This window comes from Anoplopoma fimbria, chromosome 11, assembly GCF_027596085.1.
Source record: "Anoplopoma fimbria isolate UVic2021 breed Golden Eagle Sablefish chromosome 11, Afim_UVic_2022, whole genome shotgun sequence".
Taxonomy (NCBI): Eukaryota; Metazoa; Chordata; class Actinopteri; order Perciformes; family Anoplopomatidae; genus Anoplopoma; species Anoplopoma fimbria.
This window is the reverse complement of record NC_072459.1, coordinates 23,060,194-23,083,317: the sequence shown is the minus strand read 5'-3', so window position 1 is coordinate 23,083,317 and position 23,124 is coordinate 23,060,194. Positions and strand designations below refer to the sequence as shown.

The following is a 23,124-nucleotide window of genomic DNA, read 5'->3' as shown; positions in this document are numbered from 1 at the left end:
CAATCCACCTGTTAGCTCCAAGCTGCTAAAATCCTGACAGCGGTGAACTAGAGAGCTAACTGATTGGTGATTAAAAAGAGATAAACATTGCGCACTAAAGGCTCAGTGCTGGGCATCATGCGCTGTGTGTCATCAATTAATGTTGACTATTTGTCATGAGTTAATTATATAATCAATAACGGCAGTTTAATATAAATGGTGCTCATTATCAAAATGTCAGCCGTTTTTGAATAAATGCATAATAGGCTAAGTTTCATAGTGAATCAACACTTCTCACAGAGTTTCTCTGGGTTTTTCTTTCTTTATTTTAGATTAATAAAATATGGAAAAAAGATTAATGAAACACATTGAAGAAAGTCAGGTCCTAAGTCAGCCTTTCAAGGGTAAATAAAGGTTAAAAATAATCTAAATATCTCTGAATCGTCCTATTCCTGGATACTCACTGCAGGATAATCAACAGCAGAGAGGGACAGAGGGGGTGGACGAAGGACGGGCATCCTTACAAACAGCTGAATGGGCTGATGGATGGTTTGAAGGGCACCGGGAGAGACAGACAGACGGACATAAACTTACAAATTATTGTTCATAAACAGACAGATTGTCAAGAGAGAACAGGACCCAGGCAGACAGAAGGACGGATAAACAGGCGTACAGACAAACAGAGACAGACAGCGCTTTAGACAGACAGATGGACAAACACGGCAAGGTGATAGACGCTTAGTGAGGCAGGGTGGGAGTGCTACCGGCTCTCTGAGTCATCACGTAGTGTGTGCTCTCTCTTTTGGAGTGTGTTCAAAATATGTACACTGTGTATACCCTAACAGAATGATCCATCCTTCCCCGCTTTAGTTTCCCTCCTTTGTCTCTCTGTCTCTTCTGTTTTTCCCATACAATCCAGTTCACCTCTCTCATTTTATCTATTTTCACTGATCCCTCTGCCCCATCCTGCTTTCTTTCTTATTTCGACACCTCCTCTGATCCTTCTCTCTCCTCTTTTTTTTCCTGCTTCGTCCACGCAGGGCTGCTCTCCGTGTCCTACGACGAGTGGGACTACGGCCTAGAGGCCCGCGTTCGCGACGGCGTGGCCATCATCACCATGGCAACCTCTACCATGGTGATGGACCGCGGACCTCACACCCTGCTGAAGTCCGAGTGTCACGGGGCTCCGGACAAGAAGACCCCCATCTCAGGCAACCCCAACGAAGTGCTCAGGTGAGTGAGGCTGGACTGTAAAAGTTTCACTTTGGACTCGTTGCCAAGGAGTGGTGACCTCATGAGTCCCATGTTATTCAGTGAGCTTTAGTGGTGGAGCGAGTGGATTTTGTTACCTTCAGGCTTAACAGTTTTTTTTAAGTTTCCAGTCTTTATGCTACGCTAAGCTAAGCTAATTTCTATAGTATGTATGTAATTGATTTAATTTTCAACGAGCAGATATTAGAGTGGTATCTTCTCAGTTCACTGTCACTCTGGCCGAATGCACCAGTTGATAATGAACTGGTGGAGTGGATTTTGGGACGCTTAGGACAACAAAGGAGATGAGGCTTCACTTAACTGGAGAAAGAAGGGAGTTCAAGAATAAAGACTGCCATTGAAGAAGCCTTTTAAATAGGCGCTTCTTAGCAGCCCACTGCTCCTCCGGGATGGGTTAAAATGCAGAGAATTGTAAATTTCCCCACTGTGGGACTAATAAAGGATTGATTATTATTATTAATATTATTATTATTATTATTATTATTATTGTATATATATGAAATCTTCAGTGTTAAAATGCTGACTTTAAAGCTGAGACAAAGGTCACATATGTCTATTTAGTAGTTGTTGGCAGTTAAAAAATGAATTTGTCTACATCAAGTTAATTAATATTTATGTATTTTAAATATTATAGAATTGGTTGAGGCATTCCATTGTTTTTGTTTTTTTAAATGAAGACCACATTTCAAAGTTCAACTTCCTGTTGAATGCTGAAACTTGTCTGCACTCTCCCTCTGTCAGATTTTAAATAATTTCAGTATCTGTTATTGTGAGAAACTCTGAGTTCATTTTTCCTGCTTGGTGTGCATTAAAACAAGTTCACTTTTTTGCCCTAAAGCAACCTGCACACATCCCACGATAACTAGCTCTGTGGCGTACAATATATAATACAGCACAGAGGCCACGTGCATCGGCCGTGGTCTCATTCGTTCACAATTACACTAATGTCTCCAAATGAATGTGACAATGATTAATGGATGCTAAAATGCTACACACAGCAGCTTTAAAAAGGTGCACAGGTTCAGGTAGTGTGGCATCAACACGAGACATGTGTCCTGGCACAGATCAGCATGAGCACGGACGCAGCAGATGCTGGCGCGCACATACAGACACACACACACTCACACACACACACACACACACACACACACACACACACACACACACACACACACACACACACACACACACACACACACACACACACACACACACATGCACCTTCATCCCCTGCATACTGTGATCATCCTCCCCCCATGTAATAATACCCTTCACACACAAACACCCCTCTTCACATGGCCCCCCTTCCTCAGGAAAAAAATCCGACCCCACCCCCTCAGCTGTCCGTCTCAGCAGCAGGCCTTTTGAACTGGTTGTGAAGCGCAGCGCTTCGGCGGCGCTTTGCTCCACGCGCTGCCTAATTGGTCCCAATGGCGTTTCGGTCGACGAACACTAGCCCCTGTCGTGCTGTGCTCCAGAAGAGCTCAGCACAGTATTATATTCAGGGGCAGTTCCACCCCTCTGTGTGCGTGTTGGCTGTACTGTGTGTGTTTTTATTGTGCTAAATAGAGACTGTGAAGGCCAGATGTGTGTCTCTGTGTGTGTGTGTGTGTGTGTGTGTAGGTATTGTAGAGTCTGTGTGTGCTAAGGAGTCTTCTAGGACACCAGTCTGGTTTCCTACTCAATGGTTTCAGGGGGGGTTTAAAAGCAGCACTCACACTCACAAACTGAAAAAAAACCATATTGAACCCTCTCGCAGTGATTCACACTTGCATACAGACGGACACAAAAGTCTCTTTCTGCTCTCTCCCATAATTCCACTGCTGCATTCCTCCAGAAGTTGTCACATTCACACTCATACAGCAGCAGGAGAAAGCACACACCTGCTGTAGAAACACACCTTTTTGGAGTGTGTACTAGGGATGTGGATCATTTTTTCCGCTCATGCTCCGAGCTTAACTGCATCCCTGGCTAAGGCAGCACAGCTTTGTTGTCCGTCCAAGTGAACTCTTTAGATGTCATTTCAACCCCTGTGTGCTTGTTCGCTCCTCTCTGAAGCTTTGCATTGGTTTAACAGCTGCTTACCGCTTGGAGATAACAGTGGAGTTTATACAACTTCCTTGTTCTGCTCTGTTCTTCTCAACTTCACCGTGGTCTTGTCTTTGCTTTTATCTACTTTGCTCGTCATGTTCTTCCTTCTGTCCACCTCTTGCCCTGTAGTCTTTTACTTTGTTCTGCCCTGGTCTGCTTTTATTCATCTGTTCTCTGCTCTGCTTTGATCCACTTGATTCTCTTCTGTCGAGAGTTTCTCTGCTTTGTTTTATCTGCTCACACCTTCTCGTCCTCTCCTCTCCTCTCCTCTCCTCTCCTCTCCTCTGCTCCTCCTCAGCCATTGTCTGCGCTCCAGACCTGCAGTTTTATAATCAACTTAGCTGTGTTGATGATTAGATCAGTCGCGAGCGCCGCAAAGATCCTTTGCCCCTCGCTGCCTTAACTGAATTTGTTTGGCGATAACCTTTGTCTTCACGTGTTCAATCAAGAGATTAGCATTTGGCCCACAGTCTATATACCAGGGAGTGAATGAATGGCTGGTCACCTGGCTTGCCGGCTGTTTGGTCGGTGGGCTGGATGCCTCACTGCCCGGTTGGTTGACTACTAAGGGATGAATAGATGAAAGATGGGTCGAAAGGGAAGTCAAACGAAATGCTCTTTCGTAGGGCAAGAAAACCTTATATTCAGTGCCACCTGCCAGGGAGTTCACACATTAGTAAATCCTGCAGAGTCACAAATAACTCTTAGAAGTCAAGAATGACGGGTTATAGCTCAAAAACAAAGCCTTGATCGCTAAAGCTAAGTTTCTGCTCTGAGATATTACTTCATTAAAATCAATTTAGCCGGGCAACTGGAATTGGTCAGACTAATCTTAAAACTGTAAGGGTTTGGTTTAGAGCAATGGTTCCTAACCTTCACAGCCCTTCATCAGCATCACTTTTTATGATCATCTGAATTAATTCCAAACTGGATATTTTGAAACTGTTAATAGTGGATGTTACAGTTTTTTTTACACAATTCCACCTTGCTGAGTTCCCGCCCCTTGAACGCAGACTGGCCGGGACAGCTTCGACCAGCGTCTGACAACTATTTGGCTGTGGTCCATTGACTCATTTTTTAATTTTCAGGCTGGTTTTGTGGATTTTTTGCTAGTCATGGTTAAATGTTGTGTAATAGTGATACTTGTTACCCGGAGGGGTTTAAAAGAGATTTCTAAAACGTTACGTTTTTCCTTAAAAACCTTAGCAAAGGGTCCTCTGGTCGCTTGCTAACAAGTTTTCATGCGTTCTTTTTTTTTTCAAATTAGCCAAGCTACTCTACAATCTTTGCTCGTATCCCCGGGCAACTGCAGAAGTAAGCCGGGTTACTGTGCAAGTCCCGCTGGTTGTGAGTCACTGATGACGTGACTTCCGCCTCTCAAAAAATTCCTCAATTCATGAAGAACGACTGTCTAACTGTAGAGTGAGCATGACTCAGAACTGCTCTGCCTATTCCTCTCTTCAGATTTAATCCCAGACAACGGGAGATTTTTTTTACTTTACACTACACCTGCAATATTTGAAAACATGGACATCGAAAATCTGAAGCAGGTGGTGAAGGAAGGAGGAAGGAAGGAGGACGGCACTCGTCGATAATTCACTTTACGCTCTGAGAAATGCTGCATGTTAAGAGCAAGAACATACGTGCCTCACCACGCTGATCAGAGCTACTCTGCAGCTGTGTAGAGCAGTCTGATACTTCCTCTCTGGTGGGGATTGTGACTAATGGAGATGATCACACATGACTTTATAGTTTTGATCACACATCCCATGCCTTTCAAGCTCGCAGATTACAAAACGGGTTAGGTCAGTAAGGGATGCACGGAAATATGTAAATCGCATCTAGTTTACATTTCAGTCTGCCGTTGAATGATGAAGAACTGCCGCATGGTCACGGCCATCTACTTGACTTTATAAGCCATACATTATGCCGATCCCGCTCTGCTTAGCATTTCCTTGTTCAGCCCTTAGAGCTTCACAGAATACCACAAGAGAAGGACACGTCAGTCCGCTAAGTAAATTAAGTCCTCTGTAGCCAGCACTGTGACATTCTAGCTAATGCTACAGTATGAGCCTGACAAATGAAGATAGCAGAAAAGGGGAAGAAGAGAGCAAAAGCGCAGAGAGCAAAAGACACAGTGAGGGTGAGAGAGAGGGAGAGCGAGAGAGAGCGAGAGAGAGAGACAGACCACTGTTGAGCAATACACAACAGTGTGAGAATCATGAGTTTGACAACAGCGGCCCTGACCTTGCCAGACGTGGACAGGTTCCAAATGAGCTCGGAGTTGGAAAGGTGTCAAGTGCTTTTAAGCTCTGTGGACATTTTTTTGAACTTCTGTGGCCCCGGCCAGGCTTTCAATAGCGCGCATGGGTTTGTTTGCATGTGTGTGCAGCGCTCTGCGTACGCGCGTGCGTGCAGCACACTCCAAGGCAGCACTGTGACCCTATCGAGCCGAGGGATGAGTGTGTGCCAGCTCAACGGACAGTGAGTCCACCTGTGTGTGTGTGTGTGTTTGTGTGAGAACTGTTTTTCAGTCTATAAAAGCCAGCTGAGGGTGTGCGTTTATGGGGCAGGCCAGTGGGAGGCTTTTTAAAAGGTACCTCTTTGTGATGGGGCTTGATTAGAACTAGGTCAGGATGCTCCTGACCTCTTTCTTCACTCTTCCGTTTCTTATTTATATCACAGTCTCTCTGTCTCTGTCACTAGGTCTCTTTTTCTCTGCAAGATTTATTCTCTTTTCTTCTTTATTTTATCTCACATCTTCATTGTTTCTCCTGTTTATATAACACTATTGTCTCTTTTTTTCTTCTTTGCTGCCCTTTCTGCGTCCCCCCCGCCCTATTAATTTTTCTGTAGGCTACTATAATACTTTCTTCTTATAATTTAGGTTGGTCCTTTAAGGCTTTTAAAGTTGTTTACCAAAATGTTCCAAAATAAGTAAAACAAAGAGAAGAATCCTCAAGTGCTTTATCAACTATTTCTGAAATGCAGAGAATACACTCAGTTTTAGGACTGTCGTTTCATATTAATTTCACAATCATTACTTCTAATTAAATGCTGTCCATCATTTGTCAACAATAAATCAAATGCTCCCAGTCCCCTCCCTGCTTTCTGTTTCTCTCTTCCTGCCTTGTCATCTCTCCGCTCTCTTCCCATTAGCACAATTTATTACACTGTTTACACATTCAGTTCCCATGTCAGAATACACACACACACACCACTAGATGCATACGTGTGCAAACACACACATGCACACACACAACAATTTCTCACCTCCCCTCACATTCACACTGTATACCCCCAAGTGTACACGCAGCAAAGCTACAGTATTATTTTTTGTCGGCCATTTGGGGCATGTTATCATCCCCCATATAGATTCCTCCTCTACAAACCCAATAAGTACATTGCACCACAGTAATTGCTAAGGAGTGTAACTCATGACTAATTCATGTCAGGGTTAATTTATTAAAACTGACTTATCAATATTTCACACATCTCCTCCATTATTCACACCAGAGCATGCGCTAAAACGTATCTGTGTCAGGCCATGGAGTTAGCATGGCGAGTTTGTGTGTGTGTGTGTGTGTGTGTGTGTGTGTGTGTGTGTGTGTGTGTGTGTGTGTGTGTGTGTGTGTGTGTGTGTGTGTGTGTGCCATGCACTAAGTTGTTCTGATTTACAATGGCAAGAATTTCCCAAAAAATTACAAAAAAATAAAGACATTGGATAGAAAAGATTCCTCGAAAATAGCTGCAAAAAGACGAGGCAGTTTATGAAGTGGGTATTGTTACTGTTGAGTCAGTGTCACCAGGTGGAGACAGCTGCTGCTGCTGTTAGAATTTCAATCCACCTCCTGTACATTACGGCTGAGATGTAGTCTCCTAGAAACTAGTTTGGGCTGGAAATTGACGGGTTCGACAGGACATCTAAACACGGGGGTTTAGTGGGTGGGTGGATGTGTGCATAGCATTCTTAGCAATCACGTTACTTAATGCCATCTCATGACACATACTGTAGAAAACAGATGGAGTGGGTGTAGGTTTGGGCTCACATGTTTATTTGTGTCTCTAGCATGACAACGGAAGCCGTGAATCTGTCACCGCGCTTTAAGCAACGTACTAAATACCCAGCTGCCCCGGCGGACCTGCTCAGTGGCCCATTAGAGGACCGACTGGTGCAGCTTCGGGATGTGGATGCGCTGTGCTTACTGTTTTAAGTGTGTGCAGGCTCATGTGTGTGCAGTTTGACTGGTGGTGATACAGGGAGTTCAGACGAGGTGACGGAGAGCGGATGTGGTCACATGGGTGGAACACAGAGTGCCCTCCTGTAAACGCAGTGTGTGATGGGAGAAGAGCGAAGAGAGCGTTGCAGTCTGGTAGTAATATCTCCCATCCGCTCCCTCTTTTTCTTTGAATCCCACCTCTCTCACTCACACTCTCTCTCTCTCTCTCTCTCTCTCTCTCTCTCTCGCTCTCTGTCTGTCTCTCTTTCCCTCCCACCCTCTGTGAGATTACCGTTTCCATAGTAACCCACCAGATTGGCTTGGAAGTCACAGTGGTTGTGGGCGCCATGGCAACACACATATGCTTGTGTTTCGCTCTGTTACTGCCGTCGACGTGTATAGGACTCATACACACAAACACACACACACACACACAGAGACACACAAAGGCCCCACATTGTTGCACGTAACAAAAGCTTGCTTAGTAAAGATTAAAGGGGGCGCAGCGTCATGTCATTTTGTAAATGGCTTATGATTTATGCAGCAGATTCTGTGCACTTTGTGTCAGTGCCAAGGCTCTACAGGACGGGGCGGTTAGCCGGACACATGGGGCTGCATGAGATGCTATGATGCTGGATGATTCTGCTCATCACAGCCCATTGAAAATATCAATATTTAATACAGGAAATAGAGTAAGGAAGCCGGCAATAGAGTAATTCCTGGATTGTTACACAAGTCACTCCCTTATGGAGTGCGTAGGTACTGCATAGATGCATAGAAGATACATAGATTAATAGATCAAAGAAAAAAAACATTTGAGTTAGACTATTATATTTCTGCGTGGCTTCCTTCAGGTTTAAACCTCCAGGTCTGATCTGTTCCAGCTTAAAGGTCAGACGGGGTTGAAGGTAAAACATAATGATCTGCAGCAGTGAGGTGGTGTGTAGCGTTTAGGTGGAGCTACAGTAAGCATCGTCGCTCTCTAGAGGAGAACACAGCAGTTAAAGACAAACTGGATCTGCTGGTGATAGTGTGTCCTGATACTTGTCCCAGTCCGCCGCTGACAGACCCCATCAGCACACCAAGTCATCAGACACATGCACCTTTGTTTTTGTTATTTATATATATTCATCTACATATATATGTTGTGCACGGTTTTGAGGCAGTGTTTCCATGGAAACAGCCAGAGAGAGCGAAAGAGATAGGGTAGAAGAGAGGGAGTGAGAGAGTTAAAGAGAAAGTGTGTGGTGTGTGTGTGTCTGTGTGTGTCTGTGTGTGTCTGTGTGTGGGATGACAGTGAAGTGATTTGAGTTCCCCTGACATAAACATTCCTGTTCTCATATACACACACTTACACACTCCCACGCACATACACCATAATCACTGCAAGAGAATACAGTGTTGTGTGTGTGTGTGTGTGTGTGTGTGTGTGTGTGTGTGTGTGTGTGTGTGTGTGTGTGTGTGTGTGTGTGTGTGTGTGTGTGTGTGTGTGTGTTGTGTTCACTTGAAGGGAGGTGAAATGATTTCACCTGACAGAAACAATGCTGCTTTCTCTCCGTTTCTCTTTTTGCGCCACACAGAACACACCGACTGAAGCAGACACACGGAGCCAGACACAAACACACACACACACACACACACACACACACACACACACACACACACACACACACACACACACACACCAACACACAGTGATATGACAAGCTGCTGTTGGTGTATCATATGGGCTGGTACTTGTTTGATTCTTTTACGTAAAATTTTAACCCATGATACAAATTGCATTGCATATTTTTTTGCATCCTTTCTTTGCCTCTCTCTACAGAGCTCGCTTTATGATTTGTCAGTGGGACATAACAAGACTGATTTACAAGTGATGTAGCCACATTTTCAACAATGTCAATGTTTTTTTAATCTATCATCCATGCGTCCAGCTTGATTATTAGAAGTACATATTAATAATGCATTTTGATTTTGTACAAATTTGTTTGTATTTGCTGATTTGCAAACTAAAAAAAACTAAATAATTCAAAATGACAAGTTTTTTTTAACAAATTCAAGTACTCTCCAAGCAATGATTTCAAATTCAGTATTTAGGTTAAACTTGAGCTGTTTGAAATAGCATTCAATTAAGGACTTCACAGCTTTGTGTTTTGCTGACATGAGGATGTGATGATGAGGATGGAGGTTGGTATTTAATCTTGCAGGAATCTCAGCTAGCCAGGCTCTGTCCAAAGGGAACAAAATCCACCAACCAGCACCCATAAAGCCTGGTAATAAACACATCATATTTCATGTATTTAATCTAAACAACAATGGGTTATGTACTATTTCTTCAGCGGGACAAATAACTTACTCAAATCTAAGATGGTTGCCTGGCAACTGCTCCCAGCTATGAAAAGTTCAGCACATAAGTAATTATTTTACTGGGAGTATTTTTTACACTTGTAGAAATCAAACAATCAAGGTATAACATGTTATTTGATGAGCTTTAGAGTTTGTTTTTTGTTGCAGTTGGACAGAGCCATGCTAGCTGTGACCCCCTGTTTTTCGACCCTTTATGCTAAACTAAGCTAAGCTAACCAGCTGCTGGCTATAGCTTCATATATAATTGGCAGGTATGTAAGTGGTATCAAACTGGTTATCTAACTCAGAAGCAAACAGGCATATTGCCCAACACACTGCACTACTCCTCCAAGGTCACATCAGTTAGAGTGAACACTGAGCCTGGGATGACTGGAGGGATGGTTACCTCTCCTCTGTCCCGTCTTAAAATGCTGTTTTGCTCAACTGTCTGTTTGCAGCTGATGACTAATGAATGTTCATCTATTTATGAAATCCCTGCTCAGGCATTGGCTGATAGCTGTTTCCTGGCAGATGATGGATTTCATCATGTCCATGGGTTTGTCATTTGTCATGTCCATGGGTTCGTCTGAACAGATAAATGCTTAAAAGATAGATTGACATACCATGGAACTTAAATGTTTGGTAAACCGCGTCATGACATAGACGTATAGAGCAAATAAAACATGTGAGAGCTGCCACTGACAGATGTATTTTTTGTATGTCTCAATGAGTCTCTCTCACTGTCTCTCTGCTCGATGTTTCCCTCTACAGGTACCTGATGAATGTGACGTTTGAGGGGCGTAATCTGTCGTTCAGCGAGGATGGATACCAGATGCACCCCAAGCTGGTCATCATTCTGCTCAACAAGGAGAGGCAGTGGGAGAGGGTGAGAGAGACACGGGGGGAGTGAAGGAGCAAGTTGTGTGGTTGTGTGTGTTCATCTATACTCAGCTGTATCCTGTAAGTTCAGTACCTGATCGGTCCACCGGTATCGGTCTGTCTATCTGCTTCTCTTATCATCTGATTTTCACTTTTTAAGCATTTTAAGCCTTAAGCTTTATAGGCGCTACTCCGATTAGATGTTATCAACTCGGCGAAGGTGCCTTTGAGCAACACACTGCAGCACAGGCTCCAGAGTGATGATGTAGTTAGAATGCTGGTCTGTTCATTTTAAAAGTTTTGGAAGCTGTTAAATATCATTTAGCAAGTGTGCAGCGTCATCATCATCAAGTGTTCAGAATGTACATCGTTAACGTAATGCTACAGCCAAAAGACGACCTCTTTCAGATAGCGTATGTGTGATGCTGCACATCACACATACGCTTCCACTAAAAATGATCGCTGTAGTAGCCGGACCTTCAGCTAATCAGACATTATGAGAAAGACAGAACTTGTGGTTGGACTTGCTTACAGGTGAAAATAATTGATTCCTCAGTGCATGCTATATTGACCGAGAAAGCTGCGCCATTCTTTTTCGTGGAGCCATGCCGGCATTGCTTCCTTGTACCAGGATGCATTGCGCACAAGCAACTGATGGCAAGTCAAAACGTAGTGTAGTCGAGCTGTTGCAAATGATCAAATAAAAACACACTCTGTTGTTCAAACCAGCGTGAACCAAGATGACAGCAACTCTTTATTATTTACCACATTGTCAACAGCAGCACATTACAGCTCAACTCCATTTCACTGTTTTATACCTTTCACAAAAAGAGCCCAAATTAAATTCACTCAGCATTTTGCTAAGATAAAACTCAACAAAACCGCTGATAATAGCTCACTCAATGGTCACCTGCCCCCTTGGCCCACTTGGTCTTGGTTGTTTTTCTAGTTTATCTTTGAGATCCTGATGCATACCTCTGTCCAAGTTAGGAGGGAAACTTTCACACATAGTAACGCACAAACACGCTCTCTGGAGGATAAATTGGCTGTCCACAGAGACACAGAGAACATCCACAACATTGGCAGTCGTATTTCACACAATATTAATAGCTCAGAGATTCCAAAATTTGCGAATTTTCCCTTTAAATTGACAGCATTTTACTTCGAAAAAACGGCATGTTGACATGTTTTTTAGTCAAATATCATTAACAGATCCTCCTAATCTCTTATATGGAGCTACTGGTGCTCAGTAACACAGCACTGAACAAACAAGACAAGTGATTGCACAGATTTGTTCTGACAGTTTATTACCTTGTTTTTCCAAATGAAAACAAAAATGCACATCCTCAGGAACGACAGTTTACAGTCTATCTGTTATGCTCACATGGTCAACAGTGAAGTTGGTCTGTGTGTCTGTAATTGAGCAATCAGTTTATCTTCCATTTAGCTTCCAAAGACTGTGGTGGTACTGGGCTGCTCGCCCGCGTGAATGGATGGATACAAATCTACCTTTTATATATGCACAGTCGGCTTTCTCTAAATAGATCAAATTTAAAAACTATATTGTACAGATAGAGAAACGGATTAGAATGATATATTCTTTAAGTACAGGTGGGAGAGATGGTGGTAGTGCAGATGGGGAAACAGCAATCTGAGTCATAGACAGAAACCAACAAACCTTAAATAAACTTGATGCTCAGCACCACCTGCAAAGTCACCAGCCTGCATCTGTGTTTCCTCCTGCTCACCCTCCATTGTGTCTGTGTCCTGCAGTCTGACTCCTTTGACTCTGCCTATTCTTTATTCTCAGTGTTTCTCCCTTTCTTCCGCCTCTCTAATCTATATTCTGTCCTCTGATCAGAGAACAAGGTGAATCGCTCCCCTCCTGTCTCCCCTCTCTTCTCTCTCTCTCTTTCTCCCCTTGCAGTCTGCACCACCTCTTCTCTTATTCTCCCCTTCCTCCTTCGCTCATGTTTAATTCTTAGCTTGACTTCCAGCTGAACCACTTTTCTTGGATCCTAATGAGTTCCAGCTCCTACAACCATGCCTACACTGCACCTTTTTTGAAGTAGCGTGAAGACTCCTTGGCCTCCAGTCCAGTTTACTCCCCTCCGGACTGATTTTAAACCCTCTTCTCTCCACCTCCCTCCCCCCACTTTCTCTCCTTCACTCCATCCCAATCCATCTCATTCACTAACTCCCGCTCACTCTCTTTATCTTTCCCTCCGTCCAGATAGAAGAAGGCTGCATTGTGCCCCCAGAGATACACAGCCTTAGCTTGTCCACTCCAGGCAGCCATGGCAAATGTGTCTTCCCTGGAGTGCTGTGTGTGTGTGTGTGTGTGTGTGTGTGTGTGTGTGTGTGTGTGTGTGTGTGTGTGTGTGTGTGTGTGTGTGTGTGTGTGTGTGTGTGTGTGTGTGTGTGTACATTTAAATATTTAACGAGTGTGCAAACCAGACTTTATAAACTCGTGCCTCAGCTCCCTGTCCTGCCCCCTCTCCCCCATTACAGTGTGTCCAATTAGCCGCTGATCCATATACATTTCCTCCCACATCTTTCTCTCCATGAAAGTGGCCAAGTGGGCCCTTCTAGAGTAAAAGGGCACAGGCAGCGTCTCCAGGTACGGTTCCACGTGACGGGACATTTTGCTAATTGATGACGCTGGTTTAGTGGAGTGAGGCCACATGTGCTGGAGGGCCCTCCAGACCTGCAGCTGGACTCTTCTCTACAGAAGAGCCAGCAATTTTGCATCTGAAAGAGCTCCACCTCCGGCTTTCTTTCTCAGACACACTTGACTCTTCTTTTCTGCAAATGTAGCCGTTTCTCACATTTATCTTTGTATTCATTTCATCTTTCCATCCAGTTCCCTCCCAAGCTCCGTTCCTGATCTGAATTCTGCACTTTCCCCCGTTTCAGTATTGTCCTTCCCGTTAACCTTGTTCTCATTCTCTATGCTGGGTGCCTTTCCTCTCCTCTCCTCTTCTCTTTTGTAGTTTGCATTCGCTCCTCTTTTCCCGCTAGCTTTTCCTCGTCTCTGTATTCACTAATGCATTTTGTTATCAGTCATGAAATGCTCCTGCTCATTTGTTTCCTTACTGTAGTTTTATGGACAGACGGACTAATCACAGTTAAACCAAGAAAACAGAAAACGAGGCAATAAAACCCACCCAAAAGAAATACGTGTCTCTGCATAATAAGCATTTAAGGTCTACATTGCTTTTTGATGATGTGTTTGGACTCCAACTGTTAGCATGAGCAGAACCGCAGTCATATTTGATGCACTGGACTCACTGCAGCGTGGAATTTGATCTGAATTCATTTTCTAGTTAGCCCTGCCCAGTGGTTCATTTCATGTATGTATTTTTGCTTTTGTAAGCAATGAGTTAATGAGCCATGATTGCATTTAACCCCCTAGTAAAACAGATGAAATCTTAATCTGTGTCTGACAGTTTTTTAGGCAATCTGAATGTCTGTTGTTTGCCATGTGTCTGTGCAGGTGGGTAAATGGGAGAACGGTTCCCTGTCCATGAAGTACCACGTGTGGCCTCGCTACGAACTCTACGGTGGCGCGGCAACCAGGGAGGACGACCACCTGTCCATCGTGACGCTGGAGGAGGCTCCGTTCGTCATTGTGGAAGACGTGGATCCGCTGAGCGGGACCTGCATGAGGAACACCGTGCCCTGTCGGAAGCAGATCAAAACACTGTGAGACTTTCAGCTCAGATATACCAAATCAGTGTCAGAGAGAAACAAGAGTAAGGACGCATGTCAAAAAGAAATACATTTTTGTTAAGTATCAGATTATTGTGATAATTTAGCTTGGCACATATAGATACAGACTCTCAGATCTACCTGCTGCAGAACTGACCAAAGTAGAGAGGAAAAAGAAAAGCCTAAATTCCTAAATTTTGTGAATGATGTTAATTTCTCGCGACAGCTTTACAGAGCCAGAGGTAGCATGACTTCACACTCCGTCGGTGTGACAGTGACAGCGCCAGATCCACCAAGTCACGACTACAATTAACAATTCATGCCAATTCACACAGAAGTACATGTTTGATTTAATTATTTTCTATCCGTCTATCCACCCTGTTCGTCTGTCTGTGCAGCAATCAAACGAAGGATTCTGGGATCTACATAAAGCGTTGCTGTAAGGGATTCTGCATCGATATCCTGAAGAAGATTGCCAAGCAGGTGAAGTTCACCTACGACCTTTACCTGGTCACTAACGGCAAACACGGCAAGAAGATCAATGGAACGTGGAACGGCATGGTGGGAGAGGTGAGGAGATCATTTGTGTGTGTCCATCTTCCTATGGCTACGCCTGTCTTTTGCTTTTATTTTGGCAGCACACTCTGTCAGTAGTTGTCAGATACAAACTAGAACACAATAAGAAAAGCTGAAAAATGTTCATTCAGAGGAAAGTTGCAGGTCAACAAGTAAATCCTCTCTGTGCTTGTCCGGGTCAGGCATGTGTAAATTATATGACGGTCTCATTGGTTCACACTTTGAACCACCATCTTATCATTGTTGACGTTACTGCTGTTTAAAAAATTGGTGTTAAGACATTTGAACTGTCAGAGTGCGATGCAGAGAGACATATTTGGCAACGAGTCCAGCAAGGAAAGGAGAATATCTACCAAGTCCATACATTTTAGAGCCTTTCATTTTTGGACCAGATTGTTCTTGAATAGTAGTTTTTATTTACGTTTCTTAAAGCTCTCTTTTGAAGTATATAAATTGGATTTGATTTATACGTGTGTCCCATCCTTCAACACGATAACTAATGTATGATTGTATTGTGTAAGTGAACAATACTTCATTTTAAACAGTAATTCAACAAATTTTTGCACTGATATCATTTCTCAGTTTCCACATCACTTATCATAAGTTTGCTTTGTAAATTTGTTCCACAATTACCAAAGACTATCTTTAATTCAGATAGTCTAAAGTAAAACACTTTAGAATTTCCAATTTTCTTTCCCTGTTGTCCTTTCTTTTTTTTCGTCAGGCTGCTTAAATACACATTTTACAGTTCAATAGCTGTTTGCTTTAACACTGCAAACAAGACAAAGCTCATGTGCTCATAGGTGTTTGAGAAATGGGAGAAGAAAAGGTCAAAGGGCAGAGTTACAGTGTGTGTTCACCCTTTTGTGCCCATTGAACTGTGAACTATATTTAACTTCCCTTGGAGCTACTGGAAGGGTTCGTTTCCTCTCTGAAGTGTGTTTTCAAACCTTGAGTTATGAGCTTTCCTTTCCGGGTCAACCCTCAGACGACCAGACCTCACACTTAAGTCAGACAGGCTAAGCACCTCACCAAGGGTGCGTGCAATTCAGTCAGCTGCAACAATTCACTTTGGGCTTCCAAACATTCCCTAATCGACATTGGTCCCAAGGTAAGGTCGATGTCGGTTCTGCTGCTTAAACCCACAAGAACGCGCTGCACTCGTGCTGTCTGACTTGGCTATTAGTTAATGAGGCGAAAGGCAAACGGATCGATCGGAGCCCAAAGGTCACAGGTTGACAACGCACTCTGTACCTCTCTGTGTGCAACGCTGAAGTTTGGGCAACCTTCAGAAGTCACAGACAAGGTGGCGTGTCTGTTTCTTCATGCGGTAAAACTTTTGCTCTTCCATTTACATTAAAACTGACCCATTTAATCCGTTACATAAAGCCAGTTAAGTGTCTTTAGTGGGCACTGAGCTGGAAGTGTGGTCACCTATAATAAAGTCCTTCCTCCTGACTAAAAGCGCCGTAATGTGCCGCCTCCTCCTCACCCCCGCAGACGAATGGTCATTAGGATGGATGGATCACACACACACACGCGCACACACACACACACACATGGAACTCTTATGCATGAACGATGACAGGAATAAAAGAGTCCATGCATGGATGCGGACACATGGACACAGACTGGCATACACACCCAGACGGTTTCTATATGTGGACAGACAGGACACACTCGTAATATCACTTTATCCACCCCCACACACACACACACACACACACACACACACACACACACACACACACACACACACACACACACACACACACACACACACACACACACACACACACACACACTATGTATCTGCTGTATCTGCTGTATCTAACACAACCAACTTGTGTCCTTCTCCAGTTGGAACAAGGCCAAAACTACAGTATATCTCTCGCCCTTAATGGACCAGAATCTGAACTGATACTGACACACACACACACACACACACACACACACACACACACACACACACACACACACACACACACACACACACACACACACACACACCCTCTAGGACGTGCCTATGAACACTCCTGGACACTCACAGAGATCACTGAGGACCTTTTACATAATTTGCCACAGCTTGGAAAGAAAAAAAAAAGATCAGAAAGGGAGAAAAAAAAAATCAATGGACGCTTTCAGAAGGCCGACATTTTGTCATAACTCGATTCTGGCATTCTGTGTCAGATATCATGGGATGCATTGACTTGTGTTGCCCCTAAAACTCCTAATCTAAAATATTTGAGGCAATACACTTGATTACATGAGTTTGGCCTCGCTAGCACAGTCGCATAAAGACACACACACAGACACACACATATACACGCACACACCAGCTGAGACACATACACAAACGCAGATCCTCGCTCACTCATTCTCAATAACACCCACACGGGTCACTTTCATAACACGGAGAGAACAAGTCGTAGGAGGGAGATGGAGAGAGCGAGTGGAGAGAGAGGAAGTGAGTACACTGCTGGATGGACTCGCTCTCCTCCCCGGGTAGACTTTCGCACAATCAAGCACCAAAACACACGCACACAGACACAAGTGAACATGCACGTCCGTACTTACACGCTGACATAAAACAACATTGAGAAAAGTTACAAATGCACGCACGCTAGCAGACACAAACACTTTGAAAACTGCAGATAATGTGCAGAGTAGATGGGCGATATTCTTCGCTGCATGTAAAGGTCCACTTCACAGGTGGAGAACAAAGGTTCGCTCGCTTCTCTGTCTCTCTGTCTTTTTTCCCTTTATGACTCACTCATATACACACACACACACACACACACACACACACACACACACACACACACACACACACACACACACACACACACACACACACACACACACAATCTCACACTCCGAAAGCTGAAGCACATACTGGAGCTTTGACTCACAGCGTCGCAAATGCCTTATTAACTCAGTAAGACAGTCTCGTCCCACTTTACCTCTGTGCTGCAGGGCTGTAAAATTTAGGGGCTAAATATACCACCTGTGCAGAGGTACTGACGGGAGCGAGGCAGGTAGAGGAAGGAGAGGCATTGGGCCGGCTATTTCAAGCAGCCATGACCCACTGTGGTAACCCACTTTCGTCCCCCTCTTTCCGTCTTTCTCCCTCTTTCCCTCCCCCGGGTACGCATCACGAGTGTGTTTGTTGTCCTCCTGCTCTGTCTTTGTCTCTAATGTCTCCAATCTCATGTTTCTTTACTTCCTTAGCTCATTCTAATTCTTCCTCCACTCTCTTAAATATATACTTTCCCTCAAACCTGTCCGATCTGTTTTAATGTCCGAACATTACCCAAAATACCTTTTGACAGCTAATGGAGAGGGGGCCTGAATCCTTTGCATGCTTTCCACGTAAAACGATACAACAACGATAGCACTGTTAGCTATTTACCCCTGTTACTCGGAGCGAGCTTGTTGCTGAATCGGAAAGCGGTCGGTTGAGAAATGGCTGTTTGGAGAAATGGATTCTGTCTTTTTGATTGCTGAACATCAGCGTAAAGCGATGCGTCTAGACAGAAGATATTGCTCTTGGATTATAGGCGCTGACACTAAAACCTAATATTTACTCTTGATGAATTAGATTGCTGAAGAAGCTCGGCCACATTTATTCATTCATCCAGTGAGAGAAGAGCAGAACCAACAAAGTGGGAAAAAAAATGCACGGGTTAGAATGTCCACCTTTGTCCCATTACAGTTCTTTTAAAAAATCACCTACATTTGGAAAGACTCCTAGCACCGTTGATGAACTGATAGCTGCTATTTTTATTATTGTTTTTAATGTGTTTTTTTCACTATAAGCTACTAACTATCTTGATTTGTTTTTTAAATGTTTTTTTGAACCAGACATTTCTGATGAGGGAAAAAGTTTTAGGACAAACTTTTCTCCATTCGTTACTGGATGGATGAGGGATGTTTATATAACGGATGCTCTTTGTCTTTCCATTTGTCCACCATCTCTACTAGGTGGTGTTAAAAAACGCCCACATGGCCGTCGGCTCCTTGACCATCAACGAGGAGAGGTCGGAGGTCATCGACTTTTCCGTCCCCTTCATCGAAACGGGCATCAGCGTCATGGTCTCCCGTAGCAACGGCACAGTTTCGCCCTCGGCCTTCTTAGGTGAGGAGCGCCGCATCCAGCCCTATTCATTAAAAGCCTCCTCTTCCTGGTGGAGGTTTATATTCACAATCCGTACAACACATTTCTAAATCTGTATATCTACTTTTTCGGTACTAATTTTCCAAATTTGCAAAGATGTTTGACAATTTTGAATGAGTTTTAGTCAAACTTTGAGTTTAATGTAACTGTCTTTTTCGCTATGTGGATCTTTGTCTGTTCACCTTTAGGTCAACATCCATTTGTACACCTTTAGAAGTTGAATTAAAAGTGATTTAATGAACACACGTGATTTTAGCCAAGTCTTAATGTGTTTCTATGATGAGGAGGCAGAATGGAGTGTATGATAATATGGCTAACTGTTTATGTATTCTCTCTTTCGCTCCCTGTCTCTTTGCCCTCTTATATTCCCCACTCCCACTCCATTTCTCTGACTCTTCCTTCCTCTTCTCAATCTGGCGCTCTACATTTGCATATCACTTTTGCCCTCTCTCGCTTCTTTTTCACTTCACTTCTCTCGCTCTCTCTCTATCTCTCTCTCGGCCGCCCTCGCTCTTTTCTCCCTCTTCCTCCCTCTCCTAATGTCTCCCCTGTCTTTTGCCTTCTTACAACCTTCGTTTTCCCCCCTCTCTTTTCTTTTCCTAATCTCTCTCTCCGTCCACGCTCCCTCTCTCAATCCCTCTCCTCCCTTCATCTCTCCCTCTCCTCTCTTCCCTCTCTCCTGCCCTCCAGAGCCCTTCAGCGCGGATGTGTGGGTGATGATGTTCGTGATGCTGTTGCTGGTGTCAGCAATGGCTGTGTTTATATTCGAGTACTTGAGCCCTGTGGGCTACAACCGCTGTCTGGCTGACGGCAAAGGTGAGAGGCTCCAGCTCCACACACACACTGTCACACACTCACACATATACACACAGGTCTATTTCTATGGTACCTGTTGGGGGAGGGCTGCACTTGTTTGAGGATAAGATGTAAATGGATGCAGATTTTTTTTTCTAGCTTCGCTGCCTCCCTCATCTCTCAAAACACACCAGAAGGTAGGGCACGCTTAGGTTGAATTTACCGGAGAAATTATACCGTTGCAACATGTGCTTAAAGTGACGTATTACTTTGGAATTAAAGTGAGACTTTCAGCACTCAGCTTAAAATCTGTTATGTAGGAAATGTACAGTAATGCCGTCCAGATTACTTTTATTAGCACTAAAACAAAGCGTTTACAGTGAGTGTCTCTGCCAACACAGACTGTACATGAGCAATCAATCAATCAATCAAAGCACTAACTTTAAAGTCATCAGATCGAGGCGCTGGTTAAATATTTAAGAGGTCAACACTGATTTGAAGCACAAGATGCGTTATCTTTTAAAATATTCTAAATAAAACATAGGTCCTGTCCTTTGTATGCACCAATCACCCACATCTACCTCGGACAGGAGTATTTTAAGCAAAATGTACCTAAAGTTTCAAAAGTAGACGTGATCGTTTTTGCAGAAAATTTCCCTGTGACTGATAAATAATTATATATTTAACATTAATGATTGTTAATGCTAATGGTGGTTCACAAATGAAGGATCTGGATGAAGGAAAGTTCATTTTATTGGTGACAGGGTTTTCTTATGATGTACAGTGATGTTTGGTTGATCTGAAAATCACACTTCTAACACACATGCTAACAATATCAGATGCCTCTGATAATACCTAATTTACTCCCATTTTGTGGCATCAAACTACCAATTGCACTGATAAATTGATAAATGAAATGATGGAACTAAATGTTGATGGTGCATACACACATTGCAGTACCAGCTCTCCCACGTATTTGGTTGCCTGTTGGCTTGAAGTTTCTGGCATTTTCCAAGTTTCTGAATAGCGTCAGAATGGCAGAATTTTAGGCAGCCAACATAAAAGTCCTGGATGTGAGATTATCACCAGCAGTAAAATTGTTTTTGGCAATGAAAACAATCTGATGGTGGAATCCAAATCATGTGTCCTCCAAATTCCAACATTCAAAGAGGGAGTATACCAGGAAATGCTTTCATCTTTGCTGGTGAAGTCAGCCATGAAGGATCCAAAGTATGCAGAGAAGATGGCAGCCAAATTTGAGCCTCTTCAGAGAGAGTGTTCGATGAGTAATGCTCCAACTAGTCATCTGCACCAAACGAGGGAACAGGAGTAAAGCTCTGCGGGTTAATGCTTTCTGTCTGCAGTCGTACATATTGTCTTACTGTGCACAAAGACTGAGAGAGACACAGACATGCACAAACAGACCGCGGGCCGCCTCCACATATAGACCAGCCTTCCTCGCTGACCCAATGACTTCGTTCTCCTCCTCCTCCTCTTCCTCCTCCACGCTGCTCTCTTTTGATCGTTCTCAGGTGTGTCTCACTGCCTGGGATCCAACACACCTCCAGTGCTGCTTCCTTCACACCGGACAAGGCTTTAGGATTCATTTCCATATTTTCCAAAATCACGTGTCGGCTCTGACAGCTAGGGGCTAGTTTTGTGTTAGATCTCCCCCAACCAAAAAGATAAGAAAAGAAACAAAAAAAAAAATCAATGTCTTCCCACAACTCTATCTCTGATGTGGCTATATATAGACAATTGCTATCTTTTTCTTTCATTCCTCTCATCCTTCATCATGTTCTGGAGAAGATGTACTCCTCCCTTAAGCGCTGTTCTCTTCTGTGTGTGCCTCCTTGTTTTATCTGCTTGTAGCGCAGTGGGAGTTTGGTATCATGAAGAGTGCAGATCGAAGTTTGGACTCAAAGGATCCGACGCAACAATGTATCAATGGCCTGACTGCAGAATTGTAAAGTCTCTGCCCGATTCATTTAACCAACTTTCTTCACAAACTTCACAAAGGAGATATTTGGCACGATGCAGTCAGTCCATCCGTGAACAAAAGCCCCACACAACAATACACACCCACATGCTTGTGCACACACTCTCTCGTTCTCTCTCACACTATCACACATACCCACACAAACATTATGAACCAACTGCTTATCGCAGCAGAATGGCCGGAATGAACCGGTCTGCTGCCAGCTCACTGGTGAATTGGACCAACACAATTCTTAAAATATTCAAAAAATATATATAAATGTGTGACACATCTGTGATATAAGTGTATAGAGCCCATATAAGTGACATAAGATAACAAGTCTATAGCCTTGCTAGCAGCTCTGTGGGACTGCTAAATGCTAAATACAAACGCTAACGTAGCAACATGCTCATGAAGAAACAGATATGCTGATGTTTAGCAGGTACTTCAGCTTAGTTTAGCATGTTAGCATGGTAACTTGTTAGCACTTTTAGCACTAAAAAGTGAGCACCTAAGGCTGATGGGAATGCCATTAGTTTTGCGGGTATTTGGTCAAAAACCAAGTATTGCACAAGTTAAACATTTGAAGTGATTATGACGGTACATGAAAAGTCAGGTGATTACCAAAGTTATTCAAATTCCTCCTGAGGGGGACATAAATGTCTGTACCAAATTCTGTGCAAATTCATCCCACAGATTTTGACTGGTGCAGGAATCAAATAAGACATTAGGTTTCTTTCTACTAAGCAAAAGCACTGCTTTGCTGGAGACCCACCAGTAAAAGAGGTCCAACTGTGTGTGCCCCAAACCAAATCTGATCTGTCTGTGTTTCTTTCAGAGCCTCATGGTCCATCCTTCACCATCGGTAAGGCCATCTGGCTGCTCTGGGGTCTGGTCTTTAACAACTCTGTGCCGGTGCAGAACCCCAAAGGCACCACCAGTAAGATCATGGTATCGGTGTGGGCCTTCTTCGCTGTCATCTTCCTGGCCTCCTACACTGCCAACCTGGCCGCTTTCATGATCCAGGAGGAATATGTGGACCAGGTAACTGGTCTCTCGGACAAAAAGGTAAGATGAAAGATTTCTGTTTGATGCTGTGT

The 23,124-nt window shown here is 43.6% G+C and overlaps 1 protein-coding gene across 1 annotated transcript in view; it reads left to right on the top strand.

The window, feature by feature from the left end:
* Positions 1 to 23,124, top strand: part of grin2ba (glutamate receptor, ionotropic, N-methyl D-aspartate 2B, genome duplicate a) — an 80,119-nt gene that overhangs the window by 44,663 nt on the left and 12,332 nt on the right. The window contains exons 4-10 of the mRNA XM_054607748.1: positions 1,020 to 1,212; positions 10,680 to 10,794; positions 14,284 to 14,492; positions 14,897 to 15,068; positions 19,059 to 19,212; positions 19,942 to 20,067; positions 22,863 to 23,092. Coding sequence (XP_054463723.1) covers positions 1,020 to 1,212; positions 10,680 to 10,794; positions 14,284 to 14,492; positions 14,897 to 15,068; positions 19,059 to 19,212; positions 19,942 to 20,067; positions 22,863 to 23,092 — 1,199 coding nt within the window. The remainder of the gene's footprint in view (positions 1 to 1,019; positions 1,213 to 10,679; positions 10,795 to 14,283; positions 14,493 to 14,896; positions 15,069 to 19,058; positions 19,213 to 19,941; positions 20,068 to 22,862; positions 23,093 to 23,124) is intronic.